Source organism: Malus domestica, chromosome 14 (assembly GCF_042453785.1).
Source record: "Malus domestica chromosome 14, GDT2T_hap1".
In the NCBI taxonomy this organism is placed as follows: domain Eukaryota; kingdom Viridiplantae; phylum Streptophyta; class Magnoliopsida; order Rosales; family Rosaceae; genus Malus; species Malus domestica.
This window is the reverse complement of record NC_091674.1, coordinates 3782722-3801250: the sequence shown is the minus strand read 5'-3', so window position 1 is coordinate 3801250 and position 18529 is coordinate 3782722. Positions and strand designations below refer to the sequence as shown.

The following is an 18529-nucleotide window of genomic DNA, read 5'->3' as shown; positions in this document are numbered from 1 at the left end:
TTTTCGGACGTGACCTCCTTAACAACCTAAATATTTCAATCTGATCTCTCAATGCAAACTACATTCACATTACACCCGAGCGGGCTTCATGCAAGTATGCAACTATTGCACTCAAAATGATGATAGGAACAGCATGTAGGTGCCATCTACTCTTGCGAGTAAAAGGTATACATCCTACAAGCCGAACAACGAATCCCACAACAGGTATATCGAATTTCCTTTTAACCTAACATGGAATTACGACGGTCCGCTGCAACAAACTAGAATTACAAGTTTTATTTCTCAAATGTCAAGCACTCGGCCTTGTTATAGAAGTAAGATCACATACATGAATGTCACGAATTCTGTCTAGACACTGCTAGCATCTTTTTCTACAAATAAGATCTATTGGGCAATATCAGAAGGGCAATTTCCCATAGCACAACTGTGACTTATGCCGATTAAAGATAATAGCACCTGAATCGGAGGAACACACATGCTAGTAAACTTTAACAAAAACACAATATTCGAAAAAAAATAAGACAACCTATCATTAAACAATCAAACCATAACAAGGAAAAGGAAGAAAGGCAGCATGGCAATTCAGTTAGAAAGAAAAGCGAGTACAACTTCTAACTAGTGATCAACATGTTTCTTATGATAATTTTCTTGATTAAATAAACCAACGACCAACATAACGGTTGTTTCAACAGTATGAACCAAAAAAGAGAATAAGGCAGCCTCATAGTAAATTTCATGATACGCAATCATATCATTAGTATTCAACAGAACATAAAACTGTCAGACCAGTCCATAGGTGCCAATACAGCTAACACATACAATTGACAAGACCATCATGAAGTACGAAATGACTGTAGAATTTGCTAAAGACCAATTGATGATGGAACCAACAAGAAAACTTTTGTTCATTTAATGCATTGTCACAAGACTCGAAATTAGATTATAGAGCAGATAATTTGATTGTAACCATCTCCCGAAATACTGAAAAAACATCATAAATGAAAAGTTCACGACCCAGTTTCAACACAGCTATCAAACAAATTAAGAAAAGACGTAAAATTCAACATTTGAGTGGGAGTTCTTTGAATGATGTGTTATAAGTTCTTTATCTTGCCAATTCCGTATCTGAGACAACAGACAGTTTTTACCTGTCAACAGTGGAGATCACAATTCCTCTGAGAAACAACCTACATGGTAAGCCCCGGAAACATTCAAACTTGATGACACATTCAATGTAGTGAACTGCCGATAAGGACGATAAACTGGCGGTAACAGTTGAGCTGATTTCCGGTCCATTGCTAGCAGCCGTCCACACTTGCTGCATCAAAACTGTAACGTCAATAACTTCAAAGCCAGTAAAAGATTTCAGACATATAAAGTGAGAAGGTTGTACCTGCAAACTTTTGTAAAGAGAGTTTGATAGCTGCAGATCCAATGCTATAGAATGAACACAGAAAGTTAGAATTTAATGTGTATAAGCTGGTGCACGCATATAATTTAATAAACAGTTGGTTCACAGGGACACGCTAAAGATGATACCAAAAGACAATGTAGAGCTGTTTCAGCTCGAACTCCAATGAAATACTGCAAAGCAGTAGCAGCATGTTCCTGAAAGAAGAAATGATACGCAATTTAATAGAAAGACCATTACTTGACTAAAATAAACTTGAATAGACGATTAAAGCTTTTACCGTGATATGCTTATAGACATGATAAATTGAAACACCTCTTGCATGTATGTAGCTGCCTCCCTGTTATAGAATGAAAATACAATCATGCTCCGTTATGATTGGAGGAAAAAAGAAGAGAAACACATTCTTATATGATCCAAAAACCAGTGAAAATCTAAAGGCCTTGTAACAGAACACAAGCTACATGACACCTCAACAAAGCATGAAACTGGAAAATGTGTTTTTAGGTTGAACAAGCAATGATTACAATAAATGATTTAAGTTCGTCAAAGCCAGAGTTTACGATAAACCATCTTCTTTTGAACACGAATGCAAGTATCAGTTCTACAAAAGCATGTCATAAAGTTCAATCGTACGGTATGGATGAGTTTCGAATACAGGAAAAGTACAAAAATGCTCAGCGCGATTTTTTTTTCTTTTCTTTTGGGGGGAAAGAGAGGGGGGGGGGATTGAAAATCTAAAAGCTTTGTAACAGGATACATGACATGTTTTAACATAGCATGAAACTGGGATACATATGTTTGAGGTTGAACAACAAATGATTTAAGTTCATCAAAACCCAAGTCTATGATATATCGTCAATTAAACGCGAATGCTACTTCAGGATGTTCAACCGCACGGTTGGTTACAGCATGACAGATCCACTGTAAGATTGGATAGTACTACAAACTCTAATATCATACAACCTAAGTAGCATCTGGAGCTAGTTTATCATGGGATGACTATGTAATTTGATCAACTGAAATATGCATGGTGGTAACCAAGATCACCTCATCTGGAGAAAAAAATGCCACTGCATCTGGGTCAATAGAACCAGCAGGATGCAATGAAACTACAGCTCTGAAGGTAGAAGGAAACAGCAACTCAATGACAGCAACCTTATCTGGTGCAACATCAGGCGGACCTGATCGTAACTTACTTGAACTATGATAACTATGATCCTTTAATGTTTCACTGGAACTCTCATTTTCTGGCAGTGAAGATGCTCGTTTCAACCAATCCAATCGTTCATATATGGAAACTTTCAAATGAGGAACCTTTTCCATACGCACTAAAACCTCTGATAGCGTTTTGCAATCTATACCATCTTCTTGATTATGTGCTGCGGGTGCTTGAGAAATGCGTTGCTTCTTCGAAGCTGATTCATTACACTGATCATTTGATGCATCATCAAGGTGAGGAAAAAATCGCCTTTTCTGATCAGTGAATGCCTTGAGAGCTAGCCTAAAACATTGAATAAAAGAATTCAAGAAATGGTTTCAAAGGTCAACACAACAAAATACACAACCACTAAATATAATCCTCAATAAACCAGATTCGAAACCTGCTATGAAATTACGAAACTTGTACTGGTTCCATATTTTTTACAGTGAAAATTATTCAAAATCTAGACTTTTTGGGAACAGAAGCTTCCATATGCTTTTGAATTTCAAAAAAAAATCGCTTAATCATGAATTTTCAAGTAAAGGAAACAGCGAGGCAATGCTAACAAGCAGGAAGACCAATTCCATGAAACTCGAAACCAACCTGGTCCTGTCAACTGCAGAAGCACCAGCTTGGCCGGCGAGCTGCCGCTTCCAAGCATACGCAACCACGGCGCCATCCGGACAAACCAACGGCATGTGTAATCCCCAAGAATTGCTCCGCGATCGCAGAGACTCGTTCAAAACTCCAGATTCTTCCAGCTGTCTTCCTAACAAAAATTAGCACCAAATCCCTAAAAATTCGAGGATTTTTCAATGCGAGATAGCATATTGTGAATTAAACCCTAGAGAGAGGGAGGAGAAGGTACCGACGGAGCGGAGGTCGAGGAGGTGTTGGCGCATGGAAGCGTCCTCGTTGAGGAACAACTGGAGAGGCTTGGAGCTCTGGTGCGGCTGAGCGGCCACGAACAGGGCTTCGAGGAGGCGGTCGGCGCCAATCCTAATGTCCGCGATGAGGCGGCTGGCTTGAGAAAGCCGCTCCATCGCCTGCGCCACCTGTTTTGGCGGTGCTTCCGCCGTGGTGGACCCCGCAAAGGAAGGCTGCGGCGGCGTGGAGTTCTGCGTCGTTGCTTGCGGCTGTTGTTGCTGCTGCTGCATCGTCGTATATGGTACTAGGAGACTACAAGGTAAAAAATGAAAGCGGATGAGTTCGCTTGCGATAAAAACCGAAAACGGGATCCTTCTTGGTAAAGCAGAAGCCGAACCGGTTCTTTAACCGAAAACCGAAGTTGCACTGGTTTTCATAAGGTAAAACCGAATTTGGACCGGTTGTTTTAAACGCTTGAAACTGAAACCGAACCTATTGTTTAAGCTCAAGAGCAATGCTAACGCCCTCCTCTCAAAAGTCGGACTCCCGTAAACTCTTTTTCATCTTATTGTTTAACTCAAATTTCGTACTAATATTATTTTAAAAGGTTGATATAGAGTCCATAAAAATCTAATTTTAAAAGAGTTCACAAACACAGGTTGTTTTATATTTAACATCGGAATTGAACCTGTTGTTTAAGCTCAAGAACAAGAAGAATGCTAACGATCTTCCTCAAAAGTCGAACTCTATCAACTTTCTCTCATCTTACTATTTAACATTAAATCTCGTACTCATATTATAAAATATTATATCAAAATGATGAGGCAGCAGAGAATTTATAAAATATCTAATTTTAAGAGAGTCCACAAAATGGCTTTTTTTTTTTTTTTTAAGCTTAAAACCGATACCGAACCGGTTGTTTAAAGCTTAAAACTGAAACCAAACCGGTCTTAAGCTTAAAACCGAAATCAACCTATACTTTTACAACAAAACCGATTGCAGGTAAACCAAAAACCGAAAACGTTTTGGGGGAGGGTCCGAAACCGAACATTTTGAAGTCGTCGTTGCTTGCGGTGGTGGTTGTTGCTGCATTGCCGTTTATGGTGCTAGACCACCGCAACACCTCCGTCCTCTCTAGCTCTCTCTTCCGCTAGACCACTGCAGGTGACGGAATCCGTCAAAATTTCGGCGTCAAATGAAGTCGTCGGACCTCAACGGGTCGATTAGTGTGTGCGGCATCCAGTGAGAGTCCAACTGAATAGCTGGAGAGAGACTGAGACAGAATGCATAAGGGTAAAAACCGAAATCTGAGCGGTTAGTTAATGTAAACCGAAAAATAACCGATTCTTCTGAGGTAAAACCGAAAGAACAAGGGGATGACAGAGACAAAAACCGAATCCGGATAGGTTCCTATACAATAAAATCGAAAGAAAAAGAGGACAGAGACAAACCCGAAACAGAACCGATTCTTCTCAAGTTACAACCGAAAGAAAAAGGGAAGGACTGAGACAAACCGAAACAAAACCGATTTTTCCAAAGTAAAACCAAAAGAAAAGGGGGAGGACCGAGACAAAAACCGAAACCGGAAGATGAAAACCGAAACCGAATTTTTTAGCCAAAAAAAACCGAACTAACCGAAATTTCGAGGTAAAAAACGTGATAGAAGCAGTTTTTATTTTTATTTTTATTTTTTTAGAGAAAAGTACTATATTCATTAAGCAAATCAGAACACATACAAATTGAGAATAATATGCATAGTAAATTCCGATAAATACCTTACCAGAATTTCAACCGATAAAAAAAAAGAACGTCACGCACAACAAACCTATCCTCAAATGAACAATAATAGTTGAAGAGGAAAAAACTGAGAGTCTGAGACCTTACCAAAGGTAAAAACCGAACCCATTTTTCGAAAGTAAAAATGAAATCGAAACTGTTTAAGCCTCGGTGAGGAACAAGTGGAGAGGCTTGGAGCTCTGGTGCGGCTGAGCGGCCACGAACAGGGCTTCGAGGAGGCGTATGGCGCCAAGCCTTATGTCGGCGATAAGGCTGCCGGCGTGAGAAGGCCACTCCATCACCTGCGACACCTGTTTTGGCGGTGCTTCCGCAGTAGTGGACCCGCAAAGGGAGGCTGCGGTGGCGTGGAGTTGTGCGTTGTTGCTTGCGGTTGCTGTTGCTGCACCGTCGTCTTTTGTACTATAAGTGCTCGTTTGTTTGGCCTCATTAAATGAGACTGGACTGGACTGGATTACAGTCCCATGTTTGATAGGTGCTGGAACTAAGTTAAATGGGACTAAAGGGGACTCGCACGGATTATCTCCTTCACTAGGAGCTCTTAGCCAATCCCCCCAAAAACCATGGGATTGCTAAGACCATGCTGCGTCCCGTTCTCTCTCCTCTCATCTGCTCGCTTCGCTGTTGCCTACACTCGCAAACTCTCCTCTCCCTGCTTGCTTCGTCTGCTCGCTTCGCCGTTGCCTGCCTACACTCTCGAACTCTCCTCTCCCCGCTTGCTTCGTCTGCTCACTTCACCGTTGCCTACATCGTGAACCCAGGATCTCTTCATCTGGGTTTCATGATTCAAATATGGGATTTGCACTTCCAACGAAGTTGGGTTTTGTGATTCAAGCGAATTTGGGATTGAATTTGGGTTTTGTGATTTGAATATGGGTTTTTTGGTTTGAGCAAATTTGTGAAGATGTGCAAAATATTGAGATGAAGTTGTGGTTGCAGAGGCTCCACATGGGGATTATCAGAAGAACCCAATCAAGCAGACGATGATTATGGGTTGTGAGGATAACATTTCAAGAAAAAATGGAGAAAAGGGAGAACTTTGTCAGACAGAGAAAGTGTTCTGGAAAATGGTAAATGAAAAAGAAAAAAAAATATTATTTTACTTGTTAGTCCGACACTGGAACAAACACTTCACTAAATTAATCCAGCTTAGTCTAGTCTAAGCCAGTCTAACTTAGTTCCTGAGCTTAATCCAGTCCGAGATAGTCCAGTGCAACAAACGCCCCCTAAGCCTACAAGCCTAGAAGGTAGAAACTGAAATAGAATCGGTTCTTTGAGTTAAAAACCGAAATTGGGATCCCTCTTTGAAGGGTAAAACCGAAGCCGAACCGATTTGTTTAAATAAAAACCGAAGTTGCACCGGTTTTCGTAAGGTAAAAGGGAATTTGTACCCGTTGTCTTAAGCTTAAAACCGAAACAGCACCTGTTGTTTTAAGGCAGAAAACCGAAGACGAACCGGTTGTTTTAAGCTGAAAACCGAAATCGAACAGGTCTTAAGCTAAAAAACGAAATCGAACCGATTCTTTTAACAAAAAAACCGAATTGCAGGTAAACCAAAACGGAACGGATTGAGGAGAGCGACAGAGACAGATCGAGAGCAAAAGCCGAAACCGAAAAGGTGGAAACCGGAGCGTTATGACAATAGTGAAAGACTCAGGATGCAATACTTGCATGGATTATCACAAAACCAAATCTTGGGTAGAAGAAGCTGTTTCGTAGCTTCGACTGAGTAGGCATATTGACGAATGCCTACTCAGTCGAAGAAGAAGCTGTTTCTAGCTGCTTCAACATAGCCATAATCATTGGTTCGGCTCGATGGGAGAGCAATTACAATCTACCAAGCTCTGAATGCCTGAAACCATGCGAGTTCGTTGAACCTCGCCAGCCATGGTAGTAAGGTCCTGGTGCGGCGTCAAGCGAGAATCCATTTGAATAGCGAGAGACAGACAGAATAAGGGTAAAAACCGAAACCTGAGCGGTAGTTAATGTAATAACCGAAAAAGAACCGATTCTTCTGAGGGAAAACCGAAACAAAAAGGGGAGGACTGAGACAAAACCGAAACCGATGGGTTCCTATATAGGTAAAACCGAAACCAGATGGGTAAAACCGAATTAAAGGGTAGGACTGAGACAAAACCGAAGCAGAACCGATTATTCTGAAGGTAAAACCGAAAGAAAAAGGGGAGGTCTAAGACAAAACCGAATCAGAACCGATTCTTCTGAAGGTAAAACCGAAACCAGATCAGTTTCCTGGGGTAAAAACCGAAATCGAACGTTTTCATTGAAGGTAAAAACCGAAACCAAACCGGTTTAAGGGGAGGAATTGAGACACATAGAGGGTAAAAACCGAAAGATAAAACCGAAACGGGATAGGTTATTAACGAAACAAACCGAAACCGAAATCGAAATGGACGGCGTAGAGTTGTGCGTCGGTGCTTCCGGTGGTGGTTGCCGCTGCATTTAGCGTCAACTTTCAGGTCAGTCCTCTTTATCCCTCTCGTCCCGAGAATGTTATGCTCTTAAAACGCGGCATGGAGATCGAAAACGGAAACGCCGCCGGATTGACCATGCCTTGTGCGGGTTGGGTCGAGTACGAGAATGGGGCCAGGGAGCAGCAGTCTGGGAAAGAGAGGTAGTTGACGGACATGGGGCTGGGACGGGCCGATGGGCTCGGGATTGGGCTGGGCCGCCGTAGTGGAGCGACGGCGTGCGAGGAGTGTTAGAGGGCGAACGAGATGGGGAGAGAAGTCGGGTTCCACTGGTGCGCTTACGACCCTGTGACTTTCGGGTTCAGGTCGCCGGCGGGTCCGATTTCCCGACCCGTTAAAGGGTCCGACTAGAAAAGTCGCGGCCTTCTGGGTTTTTGATTGGTGATAGGCAGGTCGCCGGCGGTTCCACTGATTTTGCATGATTTGCAAGTGTAACAGGAAAATCCGGTCAACTTGATAAAAAATGTTTGATATTATTGCTACCAAAGATCATTTGAGTTTCCTGACAAAAAGAAACAAAATTGTACAGGAAAATAATATTGTAAGCGCACATCGCTCGCCGAATGCTGGACTGAATCTCAGTCATTCCACTTCATCTAAATCTCCAAATTGTTCTTTCCAGTTAACTGATGCTTCTTCTGGAGTTCGAAAAGTCCAGATGTGAGACTTGCCTTTCTCCCGAGTTTCCAAAATTTCCTGCATTAAAAAAAGTCCAGATTGTAATTGCCCGAAACACATATATATATCATCGATTGACAAGCGAGACAGAGAACAAATGGAATAGATGGCTCTTCCTACATTTGCACCATATACATGAATTGCAATTACCACAGGCGGGGAAGGAGCTAATTGGATCTGTGATGGTTTCCCATGACCCGATATAAGAAGCCACAACCCCTTACCCACTGGTAAAACACCAATTGAAAGAACATGAACAAACTTCAAAGACTCAAGATACATCAGAATTCATAAGAGACAAATAGAAGGATGGCTCTTCCAAGTTGTCCACCCCCTCAAACTTCTGCCAAAACTACACTGGGTGTGGTGCCAGACGGGGAAGTAAATGAAAATGCAACTCTTGGGTAATTTGAAGGGAAATATTCCAAATAAGCCACAAATCTCCTGCACTGCTGACAATCATTAAATGAAAGGGCAAGCAGGAAGCATCAACACTTCTCTAGAGGGTCCAACACCAACACACTACTGCTATTTTTCAACAGATTTTAAAACAATACATACAAATATGTTGCAAGTTTATGTGGGTGCCTGTTAGGAATAGGCTAATGGGCAACCAATCAGTTTTTTTAATTCTGTATAGCAACCAATAAATTATGGAAGCTCAGGAGCCTGAGAAAATTGAGCCTAAAGGAAGAGTAAAAGTAGAGCTTTTTTATTTCTGAATTCCCGAATGATTTTTAAAGCAACAGACCCTTTAGCAACAGCTCATAAATCTGTTTCTGATAACAAAAAACAACCATAGGAAACCAACCAAATTTCATCTAATTCATCACAAAACTAAGTTAACCCTCTTATCTTCTCAAACTATTTAGAGGCTTTACATGTTCCGTATTAGTAGCAATCATTTGAAAAACCACAGCACTGCTTTATCTGTATTATTATCCAGCATCCTCAAACAGATGGAGGAGAGCCAACCATCTCATCTGTTTGCTTCATATTTCACTTAATGAGCTGAGGACATGGGCATGGCAAAAATGTCAACAAGCTGATCAGTGCCAAGAATGTACTTTATTGAAAAATGACTTGAATTGATCAACTATAAACGCTGTGGACCAGTTATCCACCTTAACGTACAAGAAGCAGGCTAGACAACAATCCACAAGCCGGTCCTTAAAACTAATTTGAGTACTAAAGAACAGCTCCTCTTAATCAGTTCAAATAGCCGAAAAAGATAATCCCAAAATTTAGAAAACACTGAAGCCCAAAGGAAAGGACTGCAACTTTATCCCATCACTCCATCTCAACTACCCCAATATAGTTTCCAAATATCCTTTTGACACAGCAACCCAATAATTTTTGCTTTATAACCACCACCCAACATGGAAGGAACACTTGGGGGGGCCTTTTACCAACAACACAACATGAGAATCTACCTCTACTTGAAACCAATTCACAAAAAAGAATTACAACTAGCTGGAACCATCCAACTCACATTTCCTTCCCTAAACAGCAGGACTCCAATGCACCAAATAGCCAAATCCTTTTGGTGAAACACCGTCCAAAACAAAGTGATGGTAAATTTCAGTTGGCATGGGGAGAAAACATGCAATCACTAAAAAGTTCAAAAATTCTGGGGTGAGTTCAGCTGTTATGATAGTCTTGGGTCAATATTCAGCTTCTATGGAGGACCAAGCCACAGTGGCTCATTTCTTGGCCCCTATTAATTGGTTTAGGTCCACAACACACAAGGAAACTAGTGGTGATTTACTGCCATTGGATTGAATATTTCCTCAAAGTCTAACCAACTTCAAGAAACCACAAGTCCTGCTTCATAACTTGTAATGCCAATACTCGAATCTATAAAACGCTTAAGTTAAAAGAGTGTAATAGCTAATGTCAAGTGCTATTAAGAGCTGATTCATTTGTCTAAGAAGGACTTAATTTCTATCAGTCTCCTATTATTTAATAAGTCTTTTAATTTAAGGTATTCTTTATAAAGAGACTGTACAAAATAAGATGAACTAGTCCCACCCAAGCCCAAACCGAGATCAAATATCAAAGAGAAGAACGGTCTAGAAGAATCAAACTAAGGGTAATATCATTCAATGTTTTAGACCTAGAAGGAAGAAAAAAAAGATTGTCCTAAGGTGAAGCCACAGTGTCTTCTTTATTCTAAAAGTTTCCCTATTTATACTCCACCAAACCACCAAAAAGAAAAGCCAAAAAAGCAGAGTTTCACAAGGTGATCATATCTTGTTAAAACCATTAACCAAAAGAGAAATTGCAGAGCAAAGAGTAAAAGTTTCTCAGAATCACCCTGTCCACCCCAAAGGAATGAAGCACAGTGCACCAAATTTGAGTCACAATGGAAAAAATGTAAGATGTGATCCGAATATTCACCATTAAAGCTGTATTGTATACACCAATGAAGAAACAATGAAGTGTAGGGCTTTCTTTTTTTGAAACAAATCCAAGGTTTTAAGTTTTTCATGAAATCAACCAAGCAAGAATGTGAAATTTAGTGAAATAATCTTGTAAGGACGAAAGGCATGAAGGAAAGGAATATCAAGGTCAGAAAGGACGGGCAAATAGGCCCCTGGCTAACCCAAATTCTTTTATCAGGACAAGGAGGAAGAAACACAGCATTGCTAATGCACAACACACTGATGAGAAAACTCATTAACCTCCCTCTTACTAATTTTGTTTACTTTCCGATGAGTCTTTTAGGATTTTAATGACCCATTTAATATTTCTAGCAGCCATTGAGAATTCTATTTCCCTATAACCAAGGTATAAAATATCGATGATATCGGAAATATCGGTAGTCCAAAAACACGGAAATATCGATGGAAATATCGGGATATTATCGATATCGATAAAAATAATATGGAAACCATGGAAATTGTAAGAAAAACTTGGAAATTTTTATTGAAACTTTGCAGGATGTTTATTTAGTCAATTATCTATTAGTTTATCACAAAAAATTGGAAGGAAATGCATTGCATGATGGATTTAACTGATTTAAGTTGATTATATAGCGAGCTGGCAAACATTGTGAGTGTAGAAAATATGTAGTAATTAATGAAAGAAGTTTAAACATACCATAATAATTTATATATAATGAATTAGTACAATATTTGACACTTTATACATTGCATGGTAAGATACATTAGTGACTTAGTACCACATAGAGTTCCTATGAGGTTCAAAATTATATATTGACGTAAAATACTATGTCAAGAAAGTTGCCGTACAAGTTAGATGGCTTTATCTTTATGTCTCCTTCTACCAATTTTTCATAAAGCAATCCATCAGTTGGTATATTTCTAGTTTAGAAGGGTCACATCTTCAAATAAGGCCTTAAGGTAAAACCCCTCCCTTTAGTCTATAATTTTACTTTGTAGGTTTTTATTTTTTATTTTGAAAAAAAATTATTGTTTTTGGATCTTAATTAGTGAGCCCAAGGGGTCCACCCCCTTATTTTTGTCCCCGAGGCTCTCATCTCTCTTCTCTCTCAGTCCTCTCTTTCTCTCCACTTTCCCATGCTCTCCCTCTCTTTGCAACTCTCATTCCTTCTTCGGTTCTTCCCCGGACTCACACACACACACACACCAGCACTCCCTCATCTCCCTCGTTCTTCTTCTCCCTCTGCTAGTGCAGACAAGGATGGTAGCACCATGGAAACCGGTGCAAAATTTTTGGAGAAAACCAAAACCCAATTTCCGGTGTGGACCGTGGGTTCCAAGGCGAAACTCCGTGGAGCTCCGACAACGGCATGCCTTGAAAATGGTATAGATCTCTTCCTCTTCCCTTGGGCTTCAGTTTGGTAGTTTATTTGACATGTGTTGGTCACGTTTTGGGGTTGACCAGAGCTTGTAAGCTCCAGCGTCCTCTTTCCGTCGAAAGTGAAACCAAGCCTTGGGTGTCGACGAACTTTCCGAACACCTCCGACCGTTTCACGGCAAACGGAAGTTATAAAAACATTCATCTCGTCTTCTATTTCATTTTGATACCTAGATCAGAGTCTAGGTGCTCTTTTACAGTCGGCCGGAGCTGTAGAAGCTCCGACGTTTTGCTCCGATTTGCACAGATCCAAAATATCGGGATATAATCGGTAATATCGCGATATTTTGACGAAAACTCATTGGATAACCATTAAAATATTGGTAACGCCAAAAACCGATAATATCGGCGAAATATCGCCGATATTATCGACATTTAAGACCTTGCCTATAACTAAGGCTATTCCCTATAAAGCAAAATCAATATGGCTTAATGAAAAAGTATGTCATGTTAAAGGCTAGCTACACCTCCTCCTTTACTTTCATCTCTTTGTCGTCCCTATTATTTTCTATTTTTCCAATTTCTTTAAAATCACATTGACCCTAAACTTTCTTGCTTTAAATCATATCTATTACTTAGTCCACCGTAATTATCGGCAACACCCACCTTACATTGTCCTACATCATCTAGATAAATAAACACTTAGGGCTCATTTGGATGTGCTTTTAAAATGACTAAAAACGCTTTTGGTGAAAATATTTTTGGAAACAATCCTTAGTAAAAATGTTAGTAAATCCTGGAAAAGCACTTAAAGTGCTTCATGGTAGAAACACATAACTGGTGCTTTTTGTAGAAAGCGCTTAAAGTGTTTTTGGAACCCAAAAACATTTTCTCTAAAAATGCTTCCGGTCATTTTAAAAGCACGTTCAAACGAGCCCTTAGTAATCCAATGTGTACGAGTGTATTGTTTAGTTTTAGTTAGTAACTTATGCAAATGGTAAGGCCTTATATTAGGATAGCAAACACCTCAAAAATCCTTGAAACTACAACCTGGGATGAATGTATAGCTACATGCACGGAGATTTAGCAGCAGTTACCTACTAGTCAGATGATCAATTAAAACTACTATAGTGGCATTGGCATGAAGCCAGAATTGAAGGGAAAGAACAACTTATACAATAAAGTGAGACCAGTTTCAACAATATGTCCGTGTCTATGTTCTCCTACTCCATTTTGTTGTTGTGAGTGCATGAGATTTTCTATGCAGGATATCACACCATCAGTCCTAAGTATTTAGATTTTGGTAGACATCAACTTCTCAAAATTGGCCTTAAATTAAGGGAAACCCCAATAAAGCAATCTGATTTATAAGCCGAAGGAAAATATCGAAGTGCATGTTGTACAATTACCAATGGAAAGACACATGGTAATGAAGCGGAATACATTAACGCACGGAAAAAGGATGGAAATATGCAGCCAAACTCAAAATCAAACCTGCACTTCAGATGACCTCTTCGTCTTCAAAACCAAGCAATCAACCAGAGAAGTCCATTTCCCGGAACAGTTATCAAGTGACCCAAGTCTATAATACTGCTGCATCTGATGCACCGGAGCTGCCAAACACGAGTGCCCATCAGATTAAATGCAAGAGATAAAAATAAACAGACGCTACAAAACAACCCCAAATAGAATGAGTAATATAGCAAACATCTGGAAGAAACAAAATGTTGATATCAGAAACAATTAGCAATAAGATTTAAAGATGTATGAAGCTTCACTGACACAAAGAATCATCCACAAAATTTAATTGTCAAAAATAAAAAAAATATACCCACCAAGAATTTGCTTTTATAAGCTTGTAAGACTATCAGTGAAATTGCCAGAAATTACCAAACTTCTTTTGTGGGCAGTAAATAAATTGGCAGTAAAAACATTTCACCAGAAATTCAATAAAACCAAGTTGAAATTGACCATATATAAAACATGTTATGAACAATTATGCAAAACCCATGTTTCTGTTGAATTAAAATTAAGTTATAAGAGCCGAAAAGTACACAAATTTGAGGGAAAAATCATAGCATAAGCCAGCTATACAATTGTGAAATTAATTCGACCGAAATGAAAGAGGAAGAGAATGCAAAGAAGGAGGAGCGTACAATAGCAAAACCAGAGGGCGTCGAAGTAGGTGGCGCACGACAACCGACGCTTTGGAGGGGAAGGTGTTTCTTCCATTGAAGACATAACTGGCTGTCTCGATTGAGGGATTACGAGGGCGAGCTCAACTGATCCCCAACGCTCTCTCACTTAAACAAGAAATCCTGGGAGAGAGAGGAAACTTGGTCAGCGTCTATGAATATACGGAGTTGTCATCCGCGAGGTGGGCTGGTCGTGGGTATGGGTGATTCAGTGGCTATCGGTAGAACTGAAGAATTTGGCGTTTACTCTACCTTTGTATTTCTGGGTTTTCGGTTTTAAATAGCAACACAAAACAAGAAGAAAAATTTGGTAAAATTGTTTACCAAAAAATTTGAAAGAAAAGACAAATGTTATATACTTTGAGCACAAAACGGTTCAGCATTGCATATGAAAACCTCAAAAGTAGGGTGGGTCTAACACACATTAACAAAGCAGGTATGAAAATTTATGCACCATTTGACAAACCAAATCAAGCAGTGTCCAAAGATTAGAAAAATACTAGCAAATGTACCCGCGCGTTGCTACGGGATTTGAAACATTGTTGAAAATGTTAAAACTTGCTAAAACATATATGCTAAGATGTGGTGTGTATGCATGTGTTACATCCATATGTTAATCAAGAGCTATTTACATTTGTATATAACATTACAAAAATTGGTGATGCTAAAGAAAAACAAATCAGGGATGCTGAAGGAATGTATTCGGTAAGCTATGGTTCTATCTCGTCTTAAATTGCTCATGTTTACAGCTATACAAAGTTAAAAAAATCCAATATTATTCCACTGAAAGCATCCAAATCCATAAATTGAACATCAAAAGAAGGAAATTAAAAACAGATTTTGATGACTCGCTGAATTGAATTATGTTAAATTTCATATAAATTGAATTTGAATTAAACTGAATGAAAATATAAAGACAAAGGGATAGTTCTCATAACTTTACTATGCAAGAAAGGGGTCAAAATTTTATGTTCGCCTAAGGATATTTGAGGTTAAAAATTTAACTCTACTTAGTTTAGCTTGCGATGATTTCTTTGTGCTTATAAGTGGGGGTTACAATTCCTAGTCTGTCAGACAGTTCAATCTCTTTATTTTTTACACAATTAAACTTTAACCTATGTCTCTCAGTTGTAATCTTACTTAGTCTTTCCCTCAAACACTTTGCAGTACTACTTCATCTAAGCATTTAACAGAAAGGTGATAACATATTTTAATCAAATTGGTTAGTCCTTTAACACAATTTAGTTAAGCAACACAGATAAATTTGTGTACATGTTTGTGAGATAAAAATTATTACAAAATAGTAGGACTCTGATTTCTTTTTTTGTCTTTCAATTATTGAATGAATCAAAATATGATACTATATTTTTAGAAACATCGAAAGAACCCTAAGGAATTGAGAATGATAAAAGTGTCCAAACTAAAACCTGGGATGACATATTGTGAACCACAAAGAGTAAATTGCAAATAAAAAACAAAGTCAACATAGGATCAGTGGATACCGTACCTTAAAAAAAATATGTTCAAGAGTGATCTGAATTTGATAAAGGTCGTACTCAGTGCACAAGGCTCCCGCTTTACGCAGGATCTGAATTTGATAATCAGAGATAAAATCAACGGTCAATAATGTTAAGTTTTTGTATGAACACTCATAAAATGAGAATAAAATGATGAAAACTGCTAGGTTTTGATAAAACAGAGAGCAATCTAGTGTTGAAGGGAGCAAATGCTGGCTTAAAAATGGAAGGGGCAGTAGACAAAGATGGATCGGATATGTTTGGTTCAGTGTTTCTGTATACATTGAACCAACCTGAAATACCTAAACCCTCAACCCTCAATGCTAAACCTTAAACTAATTAGCATGACCAACACATTTACATATTACAATCCATTACATCTATGTAGGATAGTTTTGCAATAGTTTATATGCAATTAATTTAGTTTAATACAGGGTGATGAATCACTGTATATGTAGATGGATATAAACACTGTATATGTAGATGGATATAAACAGAATGCAAAGAGAAAGTTGAAAACAACAAAATATTAAACAAAAAAAGAGGGGGGGGGGGGAGAACAAAGATGGATCATGTAAGATTTTTCTTTCTTTAAACATATTGTATTGCATTATTTCAAAACTAAAGCAACCAAATGAAATCTCTAAGATTAAATTAAATGACTCTATTGACAGAACGAAGCAGAGTTTCCCACCAACCTATTCCAAAACTAAAATTTGAAGAGGAAATCTTTATCAATGATTTGATGAAATGACTCAAATGGGAGAATCAAGCGGACTTAACCTCATGTACCGATATGAAAATTTTCAGAAACACTGACAAAAGAGATGAGAAGCAAGAACATACCCAAACAATTATCAATTTCTAAATAAGCATCCAATCTACATTTGTTATAAGTGTCTAACACAACAAAAAACCATGAACTCCCATAAATTGCTGAACCAACCAATAGACAAAAACAATAAAAACAGTCGTTGGACACAGAAAATTTCCATTAAAATAGACACAATGTAATCAAACTAACTTTGCACAACTATTTCAAAAACCTCAGATAAATACACATTTGTCACAACGTGGGTAAACCCATAAATCAGAATAAACGCTTAATTGAAACCAATTTAATCCCAATAAGGCCCAAAAGTACGAAACTTATTTATCACCAACTAACTCAATTTTCTCAGCAACCAAACAGTAAATAAAGAAAATCCAAAATTGCTTTAAAAATAAAAAATAAAAAAAAGAACTCATGGTTTTTTTCGTTTAAGCTCTACTCTTGGTTTCCAAACTTCTATCTTTCTATTTCATTCTACAATACCCAAAATTGATTACAGTAATCAGAAACCCACCCAAAAATTACCTTCAGAAAAATACTACCAAATACCCATAAACTCCCACATTCAATCAAAAACCCAAAAACTAAAGATTCTGTTGTGCTAGGATAGCACCAAACCCGTTGGAACCAACTCAAGCTAACCCACAGATAATTTATCAAATGAAAATGCAAGAACAAAATATTAAAGACACCAAGATTTTAACGAGGTTCCTCCACAGTCAGTGTAACTGGAGTACGTCCTCGGAGCAGTAGGAGCTCACCCAATAATCCACTATCAACCAAATGGGAGTTTACAAAGTGTTGGCAATCTCACAACCCAAATAACCCAATACACCCAATAACTCTCACACTCTAAAGAAACAAATAGAGAAGAAAATATAGTGATTAATTTCTTCTCTATACAAAGCTTAAAGCTATTACAACAATAACACTTTGATGGAGTGAGAACTATCCAATGAAAGGAACAACAACTCCTCTCTGAAAATGATACTGCAGCAGTACCTTCTTTCTCTCCCTCTCTTCTCTTCGGCTCCCCAATTTTTTCTGCTCTCTATTTTCTATTCTTCTATCCGACTCTCTCTACTCATTACAACCAAAACTTATTATTCAAAACCTCAACCGTGACTTCCCATGGACCAAGACAAAAAAACTTTTCCCTATTTTCCTCCCCAAAACAAGAAAAGGTGTTGTCCACCTTTGGTTTGTTTAATCTAAAGTATATGGCCACTTGGCCACATAATCCAACAGATTCCTCAACAACTTGAACAAACCCAAAAAACCAAGGAAAACACAAATAATCTGACAGAAAAATACCACAAAAAATGCTCACCAGATCATCGCTGAAGGTTAGGGATTTCTGGAATTTGGGGGTTTTTTTATCTAAGAGAGTAAATACATGTTCTTCCCCACCTAAAGAAAAAAAAAATATCGGGATCAGATTAATAATTCACATAGCGTTTTAACCACTCCTACGCGAGCAATTTTTCAATGTATCGAGAAAACAGTATGATACATCAAGTGTCTGATACAATCAGTTGAAATTTTATTTTTCAAATTTTCAACGAATTATATTATTATACTTTGTATATTAAGCCGCACACTAAAAATCTCTTCATCAACACGAGCTTGTACTATCGTTGCAATCTGCATCAGTCCATGTCCCGAGTCAATCAGCGAACTGGCTTGTTAAATATTTAACATTTTAAACTCTTAGTTTTTGTAGGAGGCAGATTGTCTGCCCTCCTGTTATGGTGTCATT

The 18529-nt window shown here is 38.5% G+C and overlaps 2 protein-coding genes across 8 annotated transcripts; both read right to left on the bottom strand.

Annotated features, from left to right (window-relative positions):
* Positions 1-251: 251 nt before the first annotated feature.
* Positions 252-3954, bottom strand: LOC103424288 (mediator of RNA polymerase II transcription subunit 27). The gene is made up of 8 exons (XM_008362375.4): positions 3484-3954; positions 3219-3384; positions 2462-2915; positions 1692-1751; positions 1540-1608; positions 1394-1437; positions 1149-1318; positions 252-456 (listed from the first exon to the last, which is right to left on the bottom strand). Exons 1-7 carry the CDS (start codon positions 3770-3772, stop codon positions 1165-1167), a joined length of 1236 nt encoding a protein of 411 aa, XP_008360597.1. The 5' UTR covers positions 3773-3954; the 3' UTR covers positions 252-456; positions 1149-1164.
* Positions 3955-8218: 4264 nt separating this feature from the next.
* LOC103407815 (uncharacterized) lies at positions 8219-18219 on the bottom strand. Of its 7 annotated transcripts, none has more exons than XM_070811656.1 (5): positions 17773-17849; positions 15929-16009; positions 14383-14544; positions 13721-13839; positions 8219-8461 (listed from the first exon to the last, which is right to left on the bottom strand). In XM_070811656.1, the coding sequence occupies exons 3-5, from the start codon at positions 14465-14467 to the stop codon at positions 8348-8350; spliced, it is 318 nt and encodes a 105-aa protein (XP_070667757.1). In that variant the 5' UTR covers positions 14468-14544; positions 15929-16009; positions 17773-17849; the 3' UTR covers positions 8219-8347. The 7 variants fall into 7 exon arrangements, with proteins under 7 accessions (XP_070667757.1, XP_070667756.1, XP_070667755.1 ...); XM_070811655.1 differs by having other exon boundaries at positions 17532-17847; XM_070811654.1 differs by lacking the exon at positions 17773-17849 and adding an exon at positions 16637-16965.
* Between the last annotated feature and the right edge of the window lie 310 nt (positions 18220-18529).